The sequence below is a fragment of the Mchenga conophoros genome, linkage group LG4 (assembly GCF_057382185.1).
Source record: "Mchenga conophoros isolate Kocher_MC1m ecotype Shallow Benthic linkage group LG4, M_conophoros_male_GT1.1, whole genome shotgun sequence".
NCBI lineage: Eukaryota > Metazoa > Chordata > Actinopteri > Cichliformes > Cichlidae > Mchenga > Mchenga conophoros.
In genome coordinates, this window is record NC_140529.1 from 3,389,783 (window position 1) to 3,412,290 (window position 22,508).

Sequence of the window (22,508 nt, forward strand, 5' to 3'; positions counted from 1 at the left end):
CAAAGAGAATAATGCAGCAGTCGGAGCCACGTGGTTAGTGAGATGATTGCTAAAGCAGGGAAGCCATTCACAGAAGGTGCATTTGTCTAAAAGTGCATATTGCAGGCTGCAAATATAGTCTGTCCGGGAAAGAAAGGTCAGTTTAGCAACATCAGCCTTTCTGCCAACACCGCAGCAGATCGCATTTCTGACCTGTCAAGTGACATTTATGACCAACTGTGTGAGAAAGCCAAATGTTTCAGTGTATACTCAGTCGCTCTTGATGAGACCACAGACATCACCGACACTGCCCAGCTCCCAATGTATGTCCGTGGTGTTGATGACAGTTTTGAAGTGATGGAGGAGCTGCTCACAGTAATTCCAATGCATGGCCAGACCACCGCTCAGCAGATATTTACAAGCTGTGTGATGCCATTGAGAATGTTGGTTTGCCATGGAAGAGGTTTGTTGGAATAACAACAGATGGAGCGCCATCAATGACAGGGAGGAAACATGGACTGGTGGCACAAAACAAACTGGAAGAGGAAGGCGTGGAGGAGGCCATTGCTCTGCACTGCATCATCCATCAGCAGGTCCTTTGCAGCAAATGCCTGAAGTTTGACAATGTGATGTCTATTGTTGTGAAATGCATCAACCAAATCAGATCCAGGGGCTTAAAGCACCGAAGGTTCTGTGCTTTTCTAGAGGAAATGGAGTCAGAATATGGGGATGTGCTCGACTTCACTGAGGTACGTTGGCTCAGCAGGGGAAATGTATTAAAGAGACTTTTTGAGTTGAGAGCAGAAGTGAAGCCTTCATGGAGAAGGATGGAGTTAGTGTTCCTGTGCTAACTGATCCCAAAATGGCTCATGGACTCAGCTTTTCTTGTTGATATGACACATGAGCTTAATGTACTGAACAAGACGTTACAAGGCCAGGGGCAACTTGTCAGTGCTGCCTATGACAACGTGAGAGCATTCTCCACAAAACTGGCGCTCTGGAAAGCTCAGCTCTCTCAGACAAACCTTTGCCATTTCCCAGCATGCAAGGCACTCGTGGATGCAGGCACACCATTCAGTGCTGACGAGTATGTTGATGTCATTTTGAGACTACAGGAGGAATTTGATCACAGATTTGCTGACTTCAAGACACACAGAGCCACCTTTCACATTTTTGCGGACCCCTTCTCCTTTGATGTGCAAGATGCCCCTTCTGTGCTTCAAATGGAGCTCATTGAGCTGCAGTGCAACTCTGAACTCAAAGCAAAGTTCAGGGAGGTGAGTGGAAAAGAAGACAAGCTTGGACAATTTTTGAGAGACTTGAGCCCTAGTTTCCCTCGGCTTTCCCGAATGTTCAAGTGGACCATGTGCCTTTTTGGTAGCACATACTTGTGCCAAAAGCTCTTCTCCACTTTGAACTTCAATAAGTCCAAGTACAGGTCCAGACTTACGGATGATCATCTTCAAGACATACTGAGGGTCGCAACTGCTTCCTCCCTCAGGCCAAATCTGGCTCGGCTATGCGAGAGGAAACGCTGCCAGGTCTCTAGCAGCAAGGAGTAGGCAAGAGAAGCCATGTTCAGAAGAACAGTTCATTTTCTACAGTGTTCCATTCATGTTCAGAAGAAGGTTATAGAACTGTTAATACAGACATTTCAATCTAAATACAGCAGATATAGAAGACTGAAAGAAACACACAAGTTCACTGACTAAAAATATCTTATTATTGTTTTATTTATGTATTACTGATTGATTTGTTTTCTTATTAATTCTTAATTTGTTTATTTATTTTTCATATTTTGTGTTAAAAAATAAAAAAAGAGATTTGAGAAGATTGGAATTTTTTAACCATGCCTTTCCTGTGGAAAACCTAATGCGGCCCAGCCTCACCCAGACTCTGCCTGCAGCGGCCCCCAGCTAAATTGAGTTTGAGACCCCTGTCCTACACCATAAATCAGTAAGAGAGGGTACGACCTCTCTCATGGCCCCAAGTGGTGTGTGCATGCCAGAGCACTCTGGAAGGCACACAGAGTCTTTACAGACTACTCAGGATCAAACCTCTATCATCATGCAATCGATTATACAACTCTAAGCATATATGAGTAAATATTTCTAAGCATCAATCAACAATATAAACCTTACAGCTGGTTTTAATAACAGAATTCATTTGTTTCTCAAATGAGAAAGAGCTATCGAGAAACACTCCTAAATCTTTAGTTCTGAACTTTTCCAGTGGGCCAAGGTCAACATTATTAGATAATGCTAATTCTTTTCCCTTACATTATAACAATGTGAGGAGTTAATGCTAAGTATACTGCCATTAGCGGCTAATTCTAATTAGGGGTGAATAATTATTAGTAGCTAATGCTAATTTGACGTGAATTAGCATTATATTAGTGAGGAGTTAATGCTAAGTAGGCTGCCATTAGTGGCTAATGCTAATTTTAGACTAAAAAGCATTAGCAGCTAATGCTCATATTGTTTTCCTTTGCTTTGTAAGAATGACAGCAGCTAATGATACGAAAAGTCTGCCATTATTAACTATTGTTAATTTGATGTAAATTAGCATTATCCGATAATGGTAACCCTTTTCCCCTGCATTATAACGATGTCAGGAATTAATGCTAACTAGGCTGCCATTAGGGGCTAACTCTAATTAGGTGAATAATTATTAGCAGCTAATGCTAATATTGTTTTCCCTTCCCTTTTAACAATGTGAGCAGCTAATGCTAATTTGATGTGAATTAGCATTATATTAGTGAGCAGTTAATGCTAAGTAGGCTGCCATTATTAACTAATGCTACTTTGACGTGAATTAGCATTATGTGCTAATACTAATACTGTTTTCCCTTAATTTTTAACAATGTGAGCGGCTAATTCTAAGTACGCTCTTGTAAATAGCTAATTCTAATTTAGTGTGAATTAGCATTATTCAATAATGCTAACACTGTTTTCTCTTACTTATTAAAAATGATAGTAGCTAATACTAATACTCTTTTCCGTTGGGTAACAACGATGTGAGGAGTTAATGCTAAGTAGGCTGCTTTTAGAGGCTTATTCTAATTAGGGCTGAATAATTATTAGTAGCTAATGCTAATACCGTTTTCTCTTTCCTTATAACAATATGAGCAGCTAATGCTAATTTGATGTGAATTAGCATTATATTAGTGAGGAGTTAATGCTAAGTAGGCTACCATTAGCAGCGAAAGCTAATTTGAGGTGAATAAGCATTAGTAGCTTATGCTAATACCCTTTTATCTTGTGTTATAATGATGTGACACTTTTCTCTGCTAAGGATTTGTGTGACCATGATGGAAACTCTGATAAGCTAATGCTGCTAAGCTAATGCTGTTTATGGGCCCTGTTAGAATCAATATTTCATTCTCATTCTGTTGTTTGACAACAATAACAGAAAAATGTGCACTTGAGAACAAATTTATTGTGAATTCAGCTGTGAATGTACAGTTTGTCATTATTTAAGCTTCCATTTCCAAATGTTAGCTGACACTTTATTAGGTACACTGGTATCTATATCAGGTACACCTGTGACCTAAATGTTCCTGCAAACAGACTCCTTGGAGACCCCTACATAAATATCCATGAACTATCCAGCTAGACTAGTGTGTCTGTCCCTGAAAATATTCCTGCATGTGTGATTGTTCATGTGTCATCTGCAGGAAGTGAGTGAAAGACACAGGAAATGTTTCCAGCTCTTCCTCCTCTATCAGACATTCTTCATACCTGAGAGTGTCCAGTCTCCAGCCTGGATCCTTCAGTCCAGCCGACAGCTGCTTCATTCCTGAGGGACCTGGATGATTGTAGCTCAGGTCCAGCTCTCTCAGATGGGAGGGGTTGGAGCTCAGAGCTGAGGCCAGAGAAGTACAGCCTTCCTCTGTGATCAGACAGCCTGACAGACTGCAGACACACAAAACAACAATCTATCTGTCAACAGTTGTTTTCTCTTTGTCACAATAACATCTATCCGTCCATTGTAACTTTAGGGCGATCGTGGCTCAAGAGTTGGGAGTTCGCCTTGTAATCGGAAGGTTGCCGGTTCGAGCCCCAGCTTGGACAGTCTCGGTCGTTGTGTCCTTGGGCAAGACACTTCACCCGTTGCCTACTGGTGGTGGTCAGAGGGCCCGGTGGCGCCAGTGTCCGGCAGCCTCGCCTCTGTCAGTGCGCCCCAGGGCGGCTGTGGCTACAATGTAGCTTGCCATCACCAGTGTGTGAATGGGTGGATGACTGGATATGTAAAGCGCTTTGGGGTCCTTAGGGACTAGTAAGGCGCTATATAAATACAGGCCATTTACCATTTATTTATAAGTGACAATACCCAACAGACAACAACAGTCATCTGAAGCTGTTTAACAGTGTAAGGTAACCGCCTCCACTGTGAGCAGCACTTGGTGATGGTGGGAAGAAGAACTCCCTTTGACACAAAGATCCTCCCAGTGAAAACAGGCTCCAGGAGGAGCATCTACCATGACTGGTTGCAGGGTGAGGGGAAAGAGAAGAGATGAGCTCAGAGAGACAAGAACAAAACAGAGAGACAAAAGTTAAGGACATGCAGTAGTGACATATAAAAGCATCAGGAGTGAAAAGTGGGGAGAAGAAAGCAGAGCATCATGGGAAGTCCACCAACAGCCCGAGCCTATAGCAGCATAACTAAGGGATGGTTCAGGGTCACCTGATCCAGCTCGAACTATAAGCTTTATCAAAAAGGAAAGTTTGAAGCTGATCGTCAAAGTAGAGAGGGTGTCTGTCTCCTGAACTCAAACTGGGAGCTGCTTCCACACCCAGTCCAACATAGCCAGGCTTTCTTTGCTGCTTTGACAAAACCTCAAATCCCAGTCAGAGATGATGAGCATCATCACAGTGATGATCATTTCTCTGTAACCCAGGCTTTCTGCTTCAGGATCTGTGCACGCTCACAGAACAAGGAGACCTTTCACTAAATGGATGGACTGAGCTCAGCCTACAGATGAACTGGTGCCAGAGATCATAAAGAACATCAAACAGTCAAATTCAACACTTTTAATGGAAATATGAGATTGATGCTGCAGACAATCATGAAGCTGCTGAATTCATGAACATCAAGAATGCAGCGAGTGGTAAAATAAAGATTTGACCTCAGTGTGCTCAGTGTTCCTGTCTATTCCTAACATATTCCTAACATGATAGCTGCACTTTAGAGCTCTAAAACTGGAACTGACACATGTTTAAACTCTACATGTTACTCAGTACATTCAGTTCTGACACTCGCCCACAGTCCAACAAAGGAAACATGGAGATCACATCAGTTTGTCACCAAAGTCTAATTATTAGGGCAACTTAACCTGTTATAATCTCGTTAACTCATTAACTGATTAACGTCAGCAATTATTTTAATCACAGTTTTTAAAATCATGATTATTGTGAAAGTGCTCACTGGCTCTGAATATAACAGCCATGGGTCACAGGAGGGATGTTGATCAGTGCTGGCTTGAAATGGGCGTCATTATGCGTCTCAGCCAATGGGAGCATTGAGGGTGGGCCTAATACTACTGCAGCGCTCACATGACCCAGGACAGAGAGAAAGGGGCGGGGACAGAAACATGGAGACAGGTACAGAGCTTTGACATGTTCATTTTAAACTGTTCCAGGAGGCAGTGTTGATACAACTAAAGTTATCTGTTGTTGAAGAAGTCGGTCTGAGGAACGTTCTTAGGATCAACAAATGACGGCATGTATGAGCCTCAAGACGCAGCATCACAAGAAGAACACATGAGCTGTAGAAAAAGGAGAGACTACGAAAGCCACGGCGTTACAACATGAACCAGCTGTTGGTCTCTCTGGAGACTACTGGGCGTGGCTGGGTAACCATGGTTACCTGGGAGTTACAGAAACGTGCAGAACATGTGATTCATGTTGCACAGCAGTGGGACATTTGAAATAAAGTCAGCACACTCAGTACAGATAGTGCATCAAATATGATGCTGCTGCCAGACGTCTGCCTTTGAACACGTCCCTGCATCGCGCACAACACCAAGGTTGCCATGGCAATCACAGCTGACAGGGACAAAGTGCACAGCTGGAAGCCTGCAGGTATATTTAACATGATGTATTTCTCAGTGTCCTGTCGGTGTGTGAGAGACAAACAGCCTCTGTATGTGTGTGTAAATACAGCATGAATATGTAGAGGACATGTTTGTGGATATAAGTAAATGAAAGCTCTGCGTCATTTGAATCTTTGACTCTTGTTTCTGTTGCAGGTCTGTGACTGAACTTCTGGGAGGAGAAACGTTGGTTTCATGCTCTGTGATTCTGTGTTTTGTCATCTCTCTCAGGTGATGGAGAGCTCAGATGATGACCCCTGCCTACGTGGCCACTTCAACTGTGAGAGACAGAATGTGAAAAAAAAATCCATGAATCCACATGGTAGGATTTGTAAAGAATTTATTGGTAAATCAGGGTGGAAAATAAGTATTTGGTCAATAACAAAAATACAACTCAATACTTTGTAACATAACCTTTGTTGGCAATAACAGAGGTCAAACGTTTACTATAGGTCTTTACCAGGTTTGCACACACAGTAGCTGGTATTTTGGCCCATTCCTCCATGCAGATCTTCTCGAGAGCAGTGATGTTTTGGGGCTGTCGCCGAGCAACACGGACTTTCAACTCCCGCCACAGATTTTCTATGGGGTTGAGGTCTGGAGACTGGCTAGGCCACTCCAGGACTTTCAAATGCTTCTTACGGAGCCACTCCTTTGTTGCCCGGGCGGTGTGTTTTGGATCATTGTCATGTTGGAAGACCCAGCCTCGTTTCATCTTCAAAGTTCTCACTGATGGAAGGAGGTTTTGGCTCAAAATCTCACGATACATGGCCCCATTCATTCTGTCCTTAACACGGATCAGTCGTCCTGTCCCCTTGGCAGAAAAACAGCCCCATAGCATGATGTTTCCACCCCCATGCTTCACAGTAGGTATGGTGTTCTTGGGATGCAACTCAGTATTCTTCTTCCTCCAAACACGACGAGTTGAGTTTATACCAAAAAGTTCTACTTTGGTTTCATCTGACCACATGACATTCTCCCAATCCTCTGCTGTATCATCCATGTGCTCTCTGGCAAACTTCAGACGGGCCTGGACATGCACTGGCTTCAGCAGCGGAACACGTCTGGCACTGCGGGATTTGATTCCCTGCCGTTGTAGTGTGTTACTGATGGTGACCTTTGTTACTTTGGTCCCAGCTCTCTGCAGGTCATTCACCAGGTCCCCCCGTGTGGTTCTGGGATCTTTGCTCACCGTTCTCATGATCATTTTGACCCCACGGGATGAGATCTTGCGTGGAGCCCCAGATCGAGGGAGATTATCAGTGGTCTTGTATGTCTTCCATTTTCTGATGATTGCTCCCACAGTTGATTTTTTCACACCACGCTGCTTGCCTATTGTAGATTCACTCTTCCCAGTCTGGTGCAGGTCTACAATACTTTTCCTGGTGTCCTTCGAGAGCTCTTTGGTCTTGGCCATGGCGGAGTTTGGAGTCTGACTGTTTGAGGCTGTGGACAGGTGTCTTTTATACAGATGATGAGTTCAAACAGGTGCCATTCATACAGGTAACGAGTGGGGGACAGAAAAGCGTCTTACAGAAGACGTTACAGGTCTGTGAGAGCCAGAGATTTTCCTTGTTTGAGGTGACCAAATACTTATTTTCCACCCTGATTTACCAATAAATTATTTTGTTCTTCTCTTGTTAGAAAGACGCAGTCCCAGCAGTTAGCTTGTCTGCTAGTTAGCTGAGAGCTAGCTCAGTTGTACATTGAATACCAAACCGTGTAAACCAGGGGTGTCAAACATATGGCCCGTGGGCCAAATCCAGGCCTTGAGATAATTTCGTATGTCAAATATTGATGAATTTTCAGGCTTGCTGATAATCAATGTGAGCACGGCTGAGATGTTATTCTGATGAGCAAACCATGTGGCCAAACACTTTAAGAGACAGACTGGGATCATACCATTATGTGAAAGAAGACGGAAATGTCCCATAGACAGCAAGGGTAGTGGTAGAGACCAGTACACAGAGAAATGGGAGCTGTACTGAAATGCAAGCGTGTCAGGAAAGAGTGAAAAGGCAAAATGAGCAGCATCTGGCTGCATTTCAGTGATACTGGAGAGCACAAAGCTGAGTGCAACATTTATATAGGAGATATACAGGAGACGCTGAGAGCAGAACTGATAAAATTAGGAGCTGGCTAAAGTGAGACCCATTTTTATTTCCACCCATTTTCCATTGTGGAGGACAAAAGGTTTCAAACTGGTCCAGGTCTTAAACCTCACGTGTTCTTCCTAATAGCAGTAAATGGATAGAAATAAGGCTTTTATGAAAACACTGAATAAAACTTGCTGCCTTTAAAAAGACTAAATGTACAGTTCAGTATTGAATACTACATAAAATAAACTATATATAAAGTGTGTCTGAATGGCAGAGATGCAGAAATATGTGCATATAGCACAGAGCCACGGCTCAGTGTCTGAATGAGTCTCACAGACCTGAATGTGCTGTTGAAGCCATTTATAATTATAACGTAATTCTTTACTCGTTTGATCTGCTCCTTACCACAAGCCACCAGACGTAGAAGGTTTTGGACTTTTAACTATATTTTCTGAAGTTTTACAACTTTTCTGACTGTTAAAAACCTCGTTATGGCCATTCATGCTATACAAAGTAATTAGACATGTGTGGTATCTACAGAAACGTCAGAATCTCAGCTAAAAGTTCACAAAACCATCTCAACAACCACCAAACAGCTGAAACAGCAGGTGAACAGATCACACAAAAAAGATGTAAACACAAATCCCCCTGATCATCTGTTTTTTAAACATGAAGCGTCGTTTTGGACGTTCATTTACTGCTGGTTCAGTGAATTTTGGTTGGACAGTGATGAAACCTGCAGCCTCAGAATCTGTGAGAAGTCTGCTTTCAGCTCGCAACAGCATTGTTGTGTTGTGTGGATCCACCTCTGCAAACTCATCACTGTTTCACCATCATGTTTCTACTTAGACAATAACAAAGGAAGCAGTTCCCAGGAACTACTTCCTGTCTTGTTAACATAAGAGTACGTTGCCCTTCAAAACACTTCCACTTCTCCTCTTATTAGAGGACTGCCTTATTATTAATCTGCTAATTCTGTCAGTTGATGAAAGAAAAATGCTTGATCTCACCTGAGAGTTTCCAGTGTACAGCGTGGACTCTTCAGTCCTTCAGACAGAAGCTTCACGCCTGAATCCTTCAGGTTGATGTTACTCAGGTCCAGCTGTCTCAGATTAGAGGTCTGAGAGCTGAGACCTGAGGCCAGAGCTTCACAGCTTCTCTCTGACAGGTCACAGTGACTCAGTCTGAAAAATAACAGATAAACAATTACAAAAATAAAACACTTATGTTGAAGCGTAATGAGATACTATTATATTTAGCAATATTTCATCTTGTTTTTGTCAGGAAACTGAGCACTGATGCAGAGCAACATGTGGAGAGAATCAGAGGAGAAGAAGTGAAGAGAGAACAGCAGTAAAACAACACTGAATTGTTCAGTGTGCTTTTGATATCAACAGAATGTGTCAAATTTCTTTATTTTGTATTTGTTTTAGTAGAATTGATGATTATCACTTAGATAACAACCACAGGCCAGGTCTAAATTGCACTTTGGTGACAGTTACACCCAGAAATATTTCAGAAACGTGGACAATTTGTGCTCCATTGTATTCAGTATTGAACAAACCGAGTACCGATGACCACTTAATATTTTTGATATTTTATTTGAGTTGTTCCACCTGATCTGTGTTAACTAAAATAAACATTTAAAAGCTAAAGCTATGATCACATATGTACTTACAGAGCTTTGTTGGAGGCTTTGACCACTGGCAGCAGCCTCAGAAGAGCATTTTTAAAGGCTCATGTTCTCACTTAGAGCATTTATTTCTACTTACATTTCATTCTGGGAAAAATGGGGATTACTTTGAAAAAGGGAACTATTTTCCCCAAAAATCAGCCCTGGATTAGTAAATCACTCCAACATGTTCTCAGGCAGAAGAAGCTGTCTTGTTATGAGGGAGAGAAGAAAAGTAAGTAAGTAAAACTTTATTTATATAGCACGTTTCAAGATAAAAATCACAAAGTGCTTCACAGAAGCTAAAACCTAAAAATAAAAATCAACTAAAAGCAAGTTTAAAAAGATGGGTTTTTAGCTGTTTTTTAAAAGCGACCACTGAGTCCACAGATCTCAGGCTCAAAGGGAGAGAGTTCCACAATCTGGAGGCCACAGTTCCAAAAGCTTTGTCGCCTTTTGTTTTCAGCCTCGTGTGTTGGACAGCAAGCAAGCCCTGGTCACATGACCTCAGGGACCTGCTGGGAATGTATGGATGTAAAAGTTCACTTATATATGTTGGTGCTTGTCCATGCAGGGCCCTGAAAGTCAAGGTCAAAACCTTAAACTGGATCCTGAATTTAATGGGGAGCCAGTGCAGCTGAATCAGCAGGGGTGTGACATGGGAAAACTTGGAGGACTTGGTCAGAAGCTTTGCAGCAGCGTTCTGAACAACTTGCAGACGATCCAAAGAGGCTTTACATAAACAAGTAAACAAAGAATTACAGTAGTCCAGACGAGATGAAACAAATGCATGAATGACAATTTCTAATTCGGAGCGCGATACAATGGGACTCAGCTTAGCAATGTTTCTCAAATGATAAAAACAGGAGCGAACCAAAGATTTTACATGGGCATCCAAAGTCAGAGCTGAGTCAATACTAACACCAAGGCTCCTGATAGACGGTTTTGCAAATGTAGCAAGTGGACCTAAGTTTTCCATAACACCAGGTACAAAATTTTTAGGAGCACAAACAAGAACTTCAGTCTTCTCCTCATTTAGTTGAAGAAAGTTTCCAGCCATCCAACATCTAATGGAGTCTATGCGCTTGTGCAAAATCTGTAGCTTGGAAACATCATGGGGCTTAAAGGAGATGTATACCTGAATATCATCTGCATAGCAGTGATAGGAAATGTCCTTAAAAGTGCTTAATAAGTGTTGAAGAGGAAGTAAATACAGTAAGAACAATAAAGGCCCCAAAACTGAACCTTGCGGCACACCATAGGTAAGAAAAGTAGAAGAGGAACTGTACTTAGAGGTAGCCACAGAAAAGGATCGTTCATGCAAATAGGATTCAAACCAGTCCAAAGCAGCCTGATATACCCACCCAGTCTCTCAGCCTATCTAGCAGAATATGATGGTCCACAGTATCAAAGGCGGAGGTCAGGTCCAACATCAACAGAACGGAGCATTCTCCTGCGTCACATCTCATCAAAATGTCGTTGGAGACTCTAAGAAGTGTAGTTTCAGTAGAATGAGCTCTACGAAAGCCAGATTGGAATTTATCCAGAATGCTGTATTCATCTAGAACAGCTATAAGCTGCTTAGCCACAACCTTTTCTAAAATCTTAGAAATGAACGGTAATTTTGAAATCGGTCTGTAGCTACTGAGAAGAGAAGCATCAAGCTTAGGTTTTTTTTTAACAGTGGGTGAATAACAGCATTCTTACAATAAACAGGGACCTGACCAGAAACCAGTGAGGTATTGATAATTGTGAGCACACAGGGACCAATAGACTGAAAGACATTTTTAAACAAAGATCCAGGTAAAATATCAAGAGAGCAGGAGGATGCTTTCATTGAATTAACCAACTTGACCAGCTCAGGTAAGGACGCAGGTAAAAATCTTTCTAACATTACAGGCCTAGCTTGAGTTGGAGCAGACAAGAGAGACACAGAAGGAGAGATATTGTTCCTCACGTTACTGACTTTTTCAACGAAGAAAGAAAGAAATTTTTCACAATATTCATTTGATGAAATTGGGACAGCAGGTGGAGCAGGAGCAACAATATCACTAATGGTGTCGAATAGTACCTTAGGGTTACCTCTGCTCTTAGACACTAAGTCTGAGAAATAGGCCGCCCTCGCATCTCGAACTGAAGTGTTAAAAGAGACTAAAAGGTCCTTTAAATGAAGGAGATGGACATGCAAACGCGTTTTCCTCCATAAACGCTCAACCTTACGGCAGCAACGCTTTAAGAAGCGAATGCTGTCATTTGACCAGGGAGACGACTTTGAAACCGGAGCTAGTCTAACTTTGACAGGACAAACATTGTCTAAAATACAAAGACAATGATTATTAAAAAGATTTGTTAAAAAATGAACATCGTTATAAGGAGATAAAACTAAATTAAAAGCATCGGAAAATTTAACAGCACTAGAGGAAGTTAAGATGCGAGAGCTAACCACGTGTCGAATAGGAGAGAGGGACAAATGGAAAGACAGGTTAAAAAGAATACAATGATGATCCGAAATAAAAATGTCCTCAGTACAAATAAAATCAATGTTTAAACCTAAAGTAAAAACAAGGTCCAGTGTGTGTCCTTTGGTGTGTGTGGGACCAGACACATGCTGAGTAAAATGAAAAGAATCCATGACGCTAAGGAAACCTCTGGCAAAGAGAAAACAGAAAAGCAGCTAAAATCAGATGTAAAAGTAAAGCAGAGCATGAGCTGAATAAAGGACACTCAAGGCTGGCTTGGAAAGGAATGAAGTCCATGGTGGGGATGCAGAACAAGGAGCAAAGATGAATGTGATGCTGAATCACCAGAAGACTTGGACTCATTTGATTCCAGCTTTTTTTTATTTTTTTTTTTATTGACATTTTAGAATCACTATACAATACCATCAACTTCAGCTTTCTTTCAGTACATATATTTTTTTTTATTTTTTTCTATATTTAAACAACTAAAATATCCATACAATAAGAATGAAAGAAGAAGAAGAAAAGAAAAAGAAGCAAAACAGGAAACAACAAACAACATAAATAAAAAATACATGAGGAAAAAGAAAAAGGAAAGAAAAATAAATAAATAAATATAGGGAGTGTGTTTTTGTTTCCATTAATGTAACTCATTTTTCCTCTAGTCTTCTAGTAGTTAACAAAGTCAAAATCTAATGCAAAAGCAAAAACTGGCCTGCGTTTTCTAATGTAGTCCATCCATTTCTTCCATCGTGATACAAACAGGTCCCTCTTGTAGTTCACATCTGCTGTCATTTTCTCCATTCTGTAAATGTCCAGTGTGATGTTCATCCACGTGTTCATAGTTGGGCTCTCTGAAGAAAGCCATTTTTTGTAATGGCTTTTTTGCCTGCTGCCAGTAAAATATTAAACAAGTATTTATCGTTCTTTGTCCATCCTTCTGGCATAAGTCCAAAACGTAGAGTTTTACTTTCCAAAGGTAAATATCTTCCAAATGTCTCGTGTATCGCTGCATGTATTCCCTTCCAATAAGTTTTAATAACATGACAGTCCCAGAAAATATGATAGTGATTTGCATTTGTATTTCCACAATTTCTCCAGCAAGCGGGAGGGTTACCTTCATAGTGAGATTTTTGGAGAGGTGTAATAAAATATCTTATCAGGCATTTCCACCCAAATTCCCGCCAGCTCTGTGAGCTGCTACATTTCCATTGATATGCCCATATTGTTGTCCATTCTTCCTCCTTTATCTCTATTCCTCCCTCCATTTTCCATTTTGTTTTGATATACAAGGTTGAGTGTAATTTCATATTTGTTAATCCTTTATAGAGGTCACCTATAATACCTCTATTTTTATTTGAACTGCCCTTTTAAATACATCTAGCAGCTGTTTACTCAATTCAGCCTTAGCTTTTATCGTTTTATTGACAAAATGCCTCATCTGTAGACATCTATAAAAATCCTGTGTTTCTAATGAATATTTGTCTTTCATTTTATCAAAACTAATTAGTCTGCCTTCCTCCATTACCATACATGGTACATACCACACAAGCTGTTAATCCTTTATATGTCCAATCTTTGAATCTGGTGTCCAATTTATTTGGAGCAAAATGTGTGTCATATGCACACCACTTAAGAACTGCTATATCCTCTTCTAGTTTATATTCTTTTATTACTGTTTCCCAAATTTTAAAAGTCAACTTGATCCATGGATTTTCAATAGTTTTTATTAAATTTTGCAAGCTTCTGTCTGCTATAATAGCTTATATGGGGATGGAGGTCAGACTCTCCTCAATAACTTTCCATTGAGCGTCATATGAAGGATTACATCAGCATATCATAGGCCTTAATTGTGCTGCCCAATAATATTCCCTAAGAGAAGGTAAGCCCCACCCCCTTTTCCTTTGTTAAGTTGTAGGGTTTTAAATCTAATTCGGGGCCTTTTTCCTTGCCATATGTATCTTGACAAAATTTTATCCCATTCATTAAACTGTTTCTGGTTAATTTCTATTGGTAATGTTTGAAATAAATATAATAATTTAGGAAGAATATTAATTTTAATTGAGTCTATTCTAAAATATAAACTTAAATATGGAATTAGATCAGAATCAGAAGACCCTTATGAAAAGGATATCGAGGGAACAGTTTACCCTGCCCGGGATAGGGTTACCGGGGCCCCGCCCTGGAGCCAGGCCCGGGGAGGGTGCCCGAGGGCGAGCGTCTGGTGGCTGGGCCTTAGTCCATGGGGCCCGGCCGGGCACAGCCCGAAGAGGAGACATGGGCCCATCCTCCGGCAGGCCCACCACCCGCAGGAGGCGCCATAGGGGTCGGGTGCATTGTGTGCCGGGTGGCGGCCAGGAGCGGAAGCCCTGGCGGACTGACCCCCGGCTGCCAAGACTGGCAATTGGGACATGGAATGTCACCTCTCTGGTGGGGAAGGAGCCTGAGTTAGTGCGTGAGGTTGAGAGGTACCGGCTAGATATAGTCGGGCTCACCTCTACGCATGGCTTGGGCTCTGGAACCAGTCTCCTGGAGAGGGGCTGGACTCTGTCTCAGTCTGGAGTTGCCCCTGGTGAGAGGCGGCGGGCTGGGGTGGGTATTCTAATATCCCCTCGGCTTGCTGCCGGTACGTTGGGGTTTTTCCCGGTGGACGAGAGGTTTTGTTCCCTGCGCCTTAGGGTCGGGGAACGGGTCCTGACTGTCATCTGCGCTTATGCGCCGAGTGGCAGTTCAGAGTACCCAGCCTTCTTAGAGTCCCTGGGGGGGGGGGGGGGGGGGGGTGCTGGAAGGTGCTCCACCTGGAGACTCTGTTGTCCTGCTGGGAGACTTAAATGCTCACGTGGGTAATGACAGCAAGCGTGATTGGGAGGAACGGCCTCCCTGATCTGAACCCGAGCGGTGCTTTGTTATTGGACTTCTGTGCTAATCACAGTTTGGCCATAACGAACACCCTGTTCGAACATAAGAGTGTCCATAAGTGCACGTGGCACCAGGACGCTCTAGGCTGTAGGTCGATGATCGATTTTGTAATTGTATCACCAGACTTGCGACCATATGTTCTGGACACTCAGGTAAAGAGAGGGGCTGAGCTGTCAACTGATCACCACCTGGTGGTGAGTTGGATCAGGTGGCGGGGGAGGACGCTGGACAGACCTGGTGCACCTAAACGCATAGTGAGGGTGTGCTGGGAACGTCTAGCAGAGGCCCCAGTCCGCGAGATCTTCAACACACACCTCCGGCAGAGCTTCAACAGCATTCCGAGGGAGACTGGGGACATTGAGTCCGAATGGACCATGTTCAGCGTCTCCATTGCCGAAGCTGCTGCATTGAGCTGCGGCCGCAAGGTGGTTGGTGCCTGCCGTGGTGGTAATCCCCGAACCAAATGGTGGACACCAGAGGTGAAGGGAGCCAACAGGCTGAAGAAGGAGTCCTATCGGGCTTGGTTAGCCTGTGGGACTCCGGAGGAAGCCGACAGGTATCGACAGGCCAAGCGGAATGTGGCTCGGGCAGTGGCTGAAGCAAAAACTCGGGTGTGGGAGGAGTTCGGAGAGGCCATGGAAAAAGACTTTCGGACTGCCTCAAAGAGATTCTGGCAAACCGTCAGGCGTCTCAGGAGGGGAAAGCGGTGCTCTACCTGCACTGTGTATAGTGCTGGCGGAGCGCTGCTGACTTGGACTGAGAAAATTGTCGGGCGGTGGAAGGAATACTTCGAGGACCTCCTTAATCCCACTGACACGTCTTCCGAGGAGGAAGCAGAGTCTGGGGATGAGGGGAATGACCCACCAATTTCCGGGGGCGAGGTCACTGAGGCAGTTAAACAGCTCCTTGGTGGCAGAGCCCCTGGTGTTGATGAGGTCCGCCCCGAGTTCCTGAAGGCTCTGGACGTTGTAGGGCTGTCCTGGTTGACACGCCTCTGCAATGTTGCGTGGAGATCAGGGGCAGTACCTGTGGACTGGCAGACCGGGGTGGTGGTCCCCATCTTTAAGAAGGGGGACCGGAGGGTGTGTTCCAACTACAGGGGGATCACACTCCTCAGCCTCCCTGGGAAAGTCTATGCCAGGGTGCTGGAAAGGAGAGTTCGTCCGCTAGTCGAACCTCGGATACAGGAGGAATAAAGCGGTTTTCGTCCTGGTCGCGGAACACTGGACCAGCTCTTTATCCTCTCGAGGATACTTGAGGGTGCATGGGAGTTTGCCCAACCAGTCTACATGTGTTTTGTGGACTTGGAGAAGGCATTCGACCGTGTCCCTCGGGGTGTCCTGTGGGAGGTGTTGCGGCAGTATGGGGTGTCTGGCCCATTGCTACGGGCCATTCAATCCCTATACAACCGTTGCAAGAGCTTGGTTCGCATTGCCGGCAATAAGTCGGACTCGTTCCCGGTGGGTGATGGGCTCCGCCAGGGCTGCCCTTTGTCTCCGGTTCTGTTCATAATTTTTATGGACAGGATTTCTAGGCGCAGCCAAGTGGCGGAGGGCTTTCGCTTTGGTGGCCTCAGAATCTCATCTCTGATTTTTGCGGATGATGTGGTTCTGTTGGCTTCATCGGGTGAGGGCCTCCAGCTCGCACTGGAACGGTTCGCAGCCGAGTGTGAAGCAGCGGGAATGAGGATCAGCACCTCCAAATCTGAGGCCATGGTTCTCAGCCGGAAAAGGGTGGAGTGCCCACTCCGGGTCGGGGATGAGTTCCTGCCCCAAGTGGAGGAGTTCAAGTATCTCGGGGTCTTGTTCGCGAGTGATGGGAGAAGGGAGCCGGAGATCGACAGACGGATTGGGGCTGCAGCTGCAGTAATGCGGACGCTGCACCGGTCCGTCGTGGTGAAGAGGGAGCTGAGTGTAAAAGCGAAGCTCTCAATTTACCGGTCGATCTACGTCCCTACCCTCACCTATGGCCACGAGCTGTGGGTAGTGACCGAAAGAACGAGATCGCGGATACAAGTGGCAGAAATGAGCTTCCTCCGAAGGGTGGCTGGCCTCTCCCTTAGAGATAGGGTGAGAAGTTCAGCCATCCGGGAGGGGCTCAGAGTAGAGCAGCTGCTGCTCCACATCGAAAGGACCAGCTGAGGTGGTATGGGCATCTGACAAGGATGCCCCCAGGGCGCTTCCTGGGTGAGGTGTTCCAGGCATGTCCCACCGGGAGGAGGCCCCGGGGCAGACCCAGGACACGCTGGAGAGATTATATCTCTCGGCTGGCCTGGGAACGCCTTGGTATTCCCCCGGATAAGCTGGAGGAGGTGGCTGGGGAGAGGGAGGTCTGGGCCTCTTTGCTCAGGCTGCTGCCCCCGCGACCCGGCCTCGGATAAAGCGGATGAAGATGGATGGATGGATGGAATTAGATTCCATCTCGCTATATGTTCCTTAATTTTTTTCTGTATTGGTAAATAATTTCGTTCTAATAGTTCTGTAAGATCCTTAGGTATTATGACTCCTAGATATTTAAAGTACTCTGTTTGCCATGCTAATTGATACTTATACTTACTTAAGCAATTGTGTTTTACTCATATTAACCCTATATCCAGATGGTCGACCAAAGTATTCAAATGATTGCATTAATTTAGGTAAAGAGTTTGATGGTTGACCCAAAAATATTAAAATATCATCTGCATAGCAGGCTAATTTATGCTCCTTTTCATGGATATTAATACCTTCTACTTCTTTATTTTGTCTTATATATTGAGGCAATGGTTCCAGATATAACGCAAATAATAATGTAGGGTGGCTGTAGCTCAGGTGGCAGAGCAGGTCAGCCACTAATCAGAAGGTCGGTGGTTCGATCCCAGGCTGCACCCTGGCTCCATGCCAAATATCCTTGGGCAAGATACTAACCCCATGTTTGCCTACTGGTGGTGGTCAGAGGGCCCGGTGGCGCCTGTGTCCGGCAGCCTCGCCTCTGTCAGTGTGCCCCAGGGCAGCTGTGGCTGCAATGTAGCTTGCTATCGCCAGTGTGTGTGTGAATGGGTGAATGACTGAATGTAGTGTAAAGCGCTTTGGGGTCCTATGGACTAGAAAAGCGCTATACAAATGCAGGCCATTTACCATTTAAATGTCATTTCAAGTTTAACATGTTTGTAAGCTTGTTTTCATACCATACAGAAATGAACAGAAACCCAATGTGATTTAGAAAATGGACAGCTGTATTCCAATTTGTAGTAAAGGTTTACCAGTATGGTCCAGTGATATATTGTGTTGTGGGAATTAAGCAAATGCTGTAAAGGCATGCAAAATCTACCATTTCCAACTTACACTTACCACCCTCGTCAGAGTAACGCTGTGCAGAAATGAGCAGCTGATCCAATTCTGTACTCTGAGACAGATTTTTGCAGTCTTTGATGATCCTTGGCTTGAAGAATGTTGGCCACTTTGCAAAGAACTTTGCAGACACTTCCTCCCCAACAAACAGCATTGTGAAGTCTTGGTCAATCTTAAACACAAAGTGTAACAACAGAAACAACACTTTAACAAGAAAACAAACAAAGGAACCACAAAGCGGTCATTAAATCATTTTATGCCTTACCAAGCCAGGTGTATCCAGAAATCTTGGGAAAAGGTCCAGGACAGCAGAAGCTGTGGCAGGTTCTTGAACCAGTTTTTGCCTATGTTGAAATGTCACCTTCATGTTGTCTTTGACACGTTTCATGTCAGTTGAGTACCTCTTCCTTGCATTTATCACCTGACAACGGCCTCACATTTGAACACAAGTTGCGAAGAGTCTTGGGGCTGTCTTGAAAAGCTGACTTTGATTACTTCATCTCTTCTCAGGAACCAGCATATCACCACCTTCCAAGAGTAAAATAAGGTCCAGCATATAACACCATTTCTTTGCAAAATATCTAGCATGTCTAGTCCCTTTAGACTGAGCTTAAATTAATTTTGTTAAGAAAAAACATCCTTGGTCCATTTTTAAGTAGTACAAGCTGTGTAACATGACTGCAATACAGTATTCTCTCAACTATCACAGGGGTTAGTAGGAACCATATTTCTATTTTATTATTTTTATATATTTTACGCCATAAAACCCCTCCCCACTCTCTAACAAACCCTAATATAACCCTGTTATTCATTTTTAGACTAGAAAATGCTTAATGTACCACAAACAAATGTAAATCTAAAAAAAAAGAAAAATACCTACTGGCTACAGAAATGCGCACTATGATGAAATTCCCATAATTTACAAGATGTAGGGGCCATTATAGTGTAATGTAACTCCCAGGTTACCCTTAAGCATCCTAGTTCACCTAAGGAAGGGTCTCAAACTTAAATGAGCTGTCATCTCATTGGAGGGCTACTTCAAAAAAACAGAAACCACAAAGAAAACACCCACAAATATTCCTGACAATGTAGCGTTTGGTTTGTTCATTTTTAAATTTCAAATATTGTATCACAAGACAAAACTGCAAATATGAACGCATTCCCCCCCCCCCCCACTCTTAACTAACCGATGCCTTTAATTGAACTACCAAATGAACACAATGGTCCTCTCTTTCTGGTCAGACACTTTGCAGCACTTCTGCTTTAATTGTGTTCATATTTAACAAAATAAAAATGCAGAAATAAGTGTTCACATTAGTTTTTGACTCTCGCTGAACTAACAAAGCCAATCAAACCACCTGTTTGTACTCTCTTGTTACCTCGGCCAGGTCCGCGGCTCTGAACCGTGGTAATGACACCTCTGGCTAATACGTCGGGTTGTCGGGCTTGTAGCTTTACTGTCAGCGAACACAGTGTACAGTCGAGTCTTAACAGCTTTCTTACAACCAGGCACTCATTTTGGCGGCAGTGGTTATTATTATATTTACATGCTTTCTTCTTCCATTTCTCCTCGGTAACAGCTCCTACTTTCTCCCTCTCTCGCGCTCAAACACACAACGGGAGGGGCAGTTCCACGTTCTCCCCGCAGCACGGACTACGCTGCCTATGAGGGCCCGTAACACTCTGCCCTTATTGCCTTCATATTAAATCATTTTTGGCTAATGACAAAAAAAAGTCACTTTAAGGGCCAAATTGCATTATACTTCTTCACCTCACCTGACCTGACGTGGGCCGTAAGTGGCCTCTGGGCCGCGAGTTTGAGACCACTGACCCTAAGGCTTTAGCAGTTTAATTCGAAAATAAATAAAAGGCATTTAATAAAAACTGTGACGTAATATTCATTACAGTCTGCCAACAGCCAGATTATGCTAAATGAATATTAGGAAAGAAACTGGTACTTTGCAGAGTTCTAGCTAGCAGTAGCCCAGCTTAACAAAAACAGTTAAAATTCAAATATGACACTTAAAGATGATGTATTTTGATATAAATAATATTTTTTTACTAGTTATCATGTTACCTGCTCTAACATCAATCTAAAACTTAATATTTAACCGAATAAAACTTACCGCAGCAGCAAGAAAAAGTGGCGACCGAAGATTCTGGAATGCGGAGCTCCACAGGAAATGAAGGTGTGGTCTAATTTAACACCCACAGTGTTAAAATGCAGTAACGACTAAAATCCACACTAACACTTTTCAGGAATCAACTCCCGATGTGTTATTTTAACTCGATTAAGTGTTGAACTAACTCGGAACTCTGTTGAATTCTGCTAACACTGAAAAATCAACACTGGCATTTTTGCTGTGTGGCCACAGTGCAACCCACAATGTGTAACTGACACTATTATATTGCATTATGTCACATTGTTACATCTTTTTAAAAGCTATTTGTGGCCTTGATTTTGGGAGCTTCAATTGTCTGACTACAGCTACCACACAGTGGTCACTGATATCATTTGCGAAAACCCCAGTGTGAGAATATTTATACGGCATATTAGTTAAAAATAAATCAATAAGTGATGACTTTTCTGGGCATTTAAGATTTGGACGAGATGTGCTGTAAATTAGTTGTGTGAGATTATATGAATCACACATGGATTTAAAACTGTCTGAGGCAGAGGACAACCAGTCCCAGTTGAAATCTCCGGCCAGCACAATTCCATTAAAATCTAAAGTAGATAGTTTTTCACTAAGTGAAACTAAAGCCTCACTACTAGCAGAGGGGGGTCTATAACAGCCCACAATGGTAATAAAATAGCCCTTGAAAAGTTGGAGCTTGAGGGCAAGAAGTTCAAACTGTTTACGAACAGGTACCGATGAATCGACAGTAACATGGAATTTGCTTTTTACATAAATTGCAACACCGCCACCCTTTCTGGGGCAGTCGCAACGGAAAAGATTATAGCCCATTATTGCAATGTCTTTGTCAATAATTGATTTAGTAAGCCAGGTTTCTGATAATATAAGAATATCAGTATCTAACTTTCATCCAAATTTTCACAAAATCAAGTTTGGGAAGAAGACTTCTGACATTTAAATGAGTGATACCAAGACCTGTTCGAGTTTTAAAATCACAAGGAGTACTTAAGAATTTGCAATCTGGACCAGGATTAGGTTGCACATTTCCAGATAAAAGAAGCAGAAGAACAACAAAACATTTTCTTTTCACAGATTTTTTTTGTAGGATTACAGACTGATTTCTCTTAGTTCCCAATCTCTTTGGGGGGGGGGGGGGGGGGATGGGAAATAAACCAGTAATATGGAATGAATAAATCAGTTAAATCAGTTGAAATGAGATCTCTACTGATAATCACGTTTGAGAAGTTTCTAAAAGATGTAAAATCCCACCTTGTTCCCTTTGAGAGGAGTAAGAAGTATGGTGTCTCTTGCTCCACAGACTGTTCCTGCACCTCATGTAGACAAAAAGTGGTCTTCATTACATGGTGGTTCTGGGAATACAGGGAGTGCAGAGTTATTAGGCAAATAAGTATTTTGTCCACATCATCCTCTTCATGCATGTTGTCCTACTCCAAGCTGTATAGGCTCGAAAGCCTACTACCAATTAAGCATATTAGGTGATGTGCATCTCTGTAATGAGAAGGGGTGTGGTCTAATGACATCAACACCCTATATCAGGTGTGCATAATTATTAGGCAACGTCCTTTCCTTTGGCAAAATGGGTCAAAAGAAGGACTTGACGGGCTCAGAAAAGTCAAAAATAGTGAGATATCTTGCAGAGGGATGCAGCAGTCTCAAAATTGCAAAGCTTCTGCAGCGTGATCATCGAACAATCAAGCGTTTCATTCAAAATAGTCAAGAGGGTCGCAAGAAGCGTGTGGAAAAACCAAGGAGCAAAATAACTGCCCATGAACTGAGAAAAGTCAAGCGTGCAGCTGCCAAG

General features: G+C 43.1%; 1 protein-coding gene across 2 annotated transcripts in view; it reads right to left on the minus strand.

Annotated features, from left to right (window-relative positions):
* The window catches only part of LOC146575290 (protein NLRC3-like), a 188,845-nt gene that overhangs the window by 25,941 nt on the left and 140,396 nt on the right, over positions 1 to 22,508 (minus strand). For both annotated transcript variants that reach the window (XM_085269937.1, XM_085269938.1), the window contains 2 exons: positions 9,183 to 9,356; positions 3,720 to 3,893 (listed from right to left, as the gene is read on the minus strand). In XM_085269937.1, the coding sequence (XP_085126063.1) occupies positions 3,720 to 3,893; positions 9,183 to 9,356 (348 nt within the window). The remainder of the gene's footprint in view (positions 1 to 3,719; positions 3,894 to 9,182; positions 9,357 to 22,508) is intronic.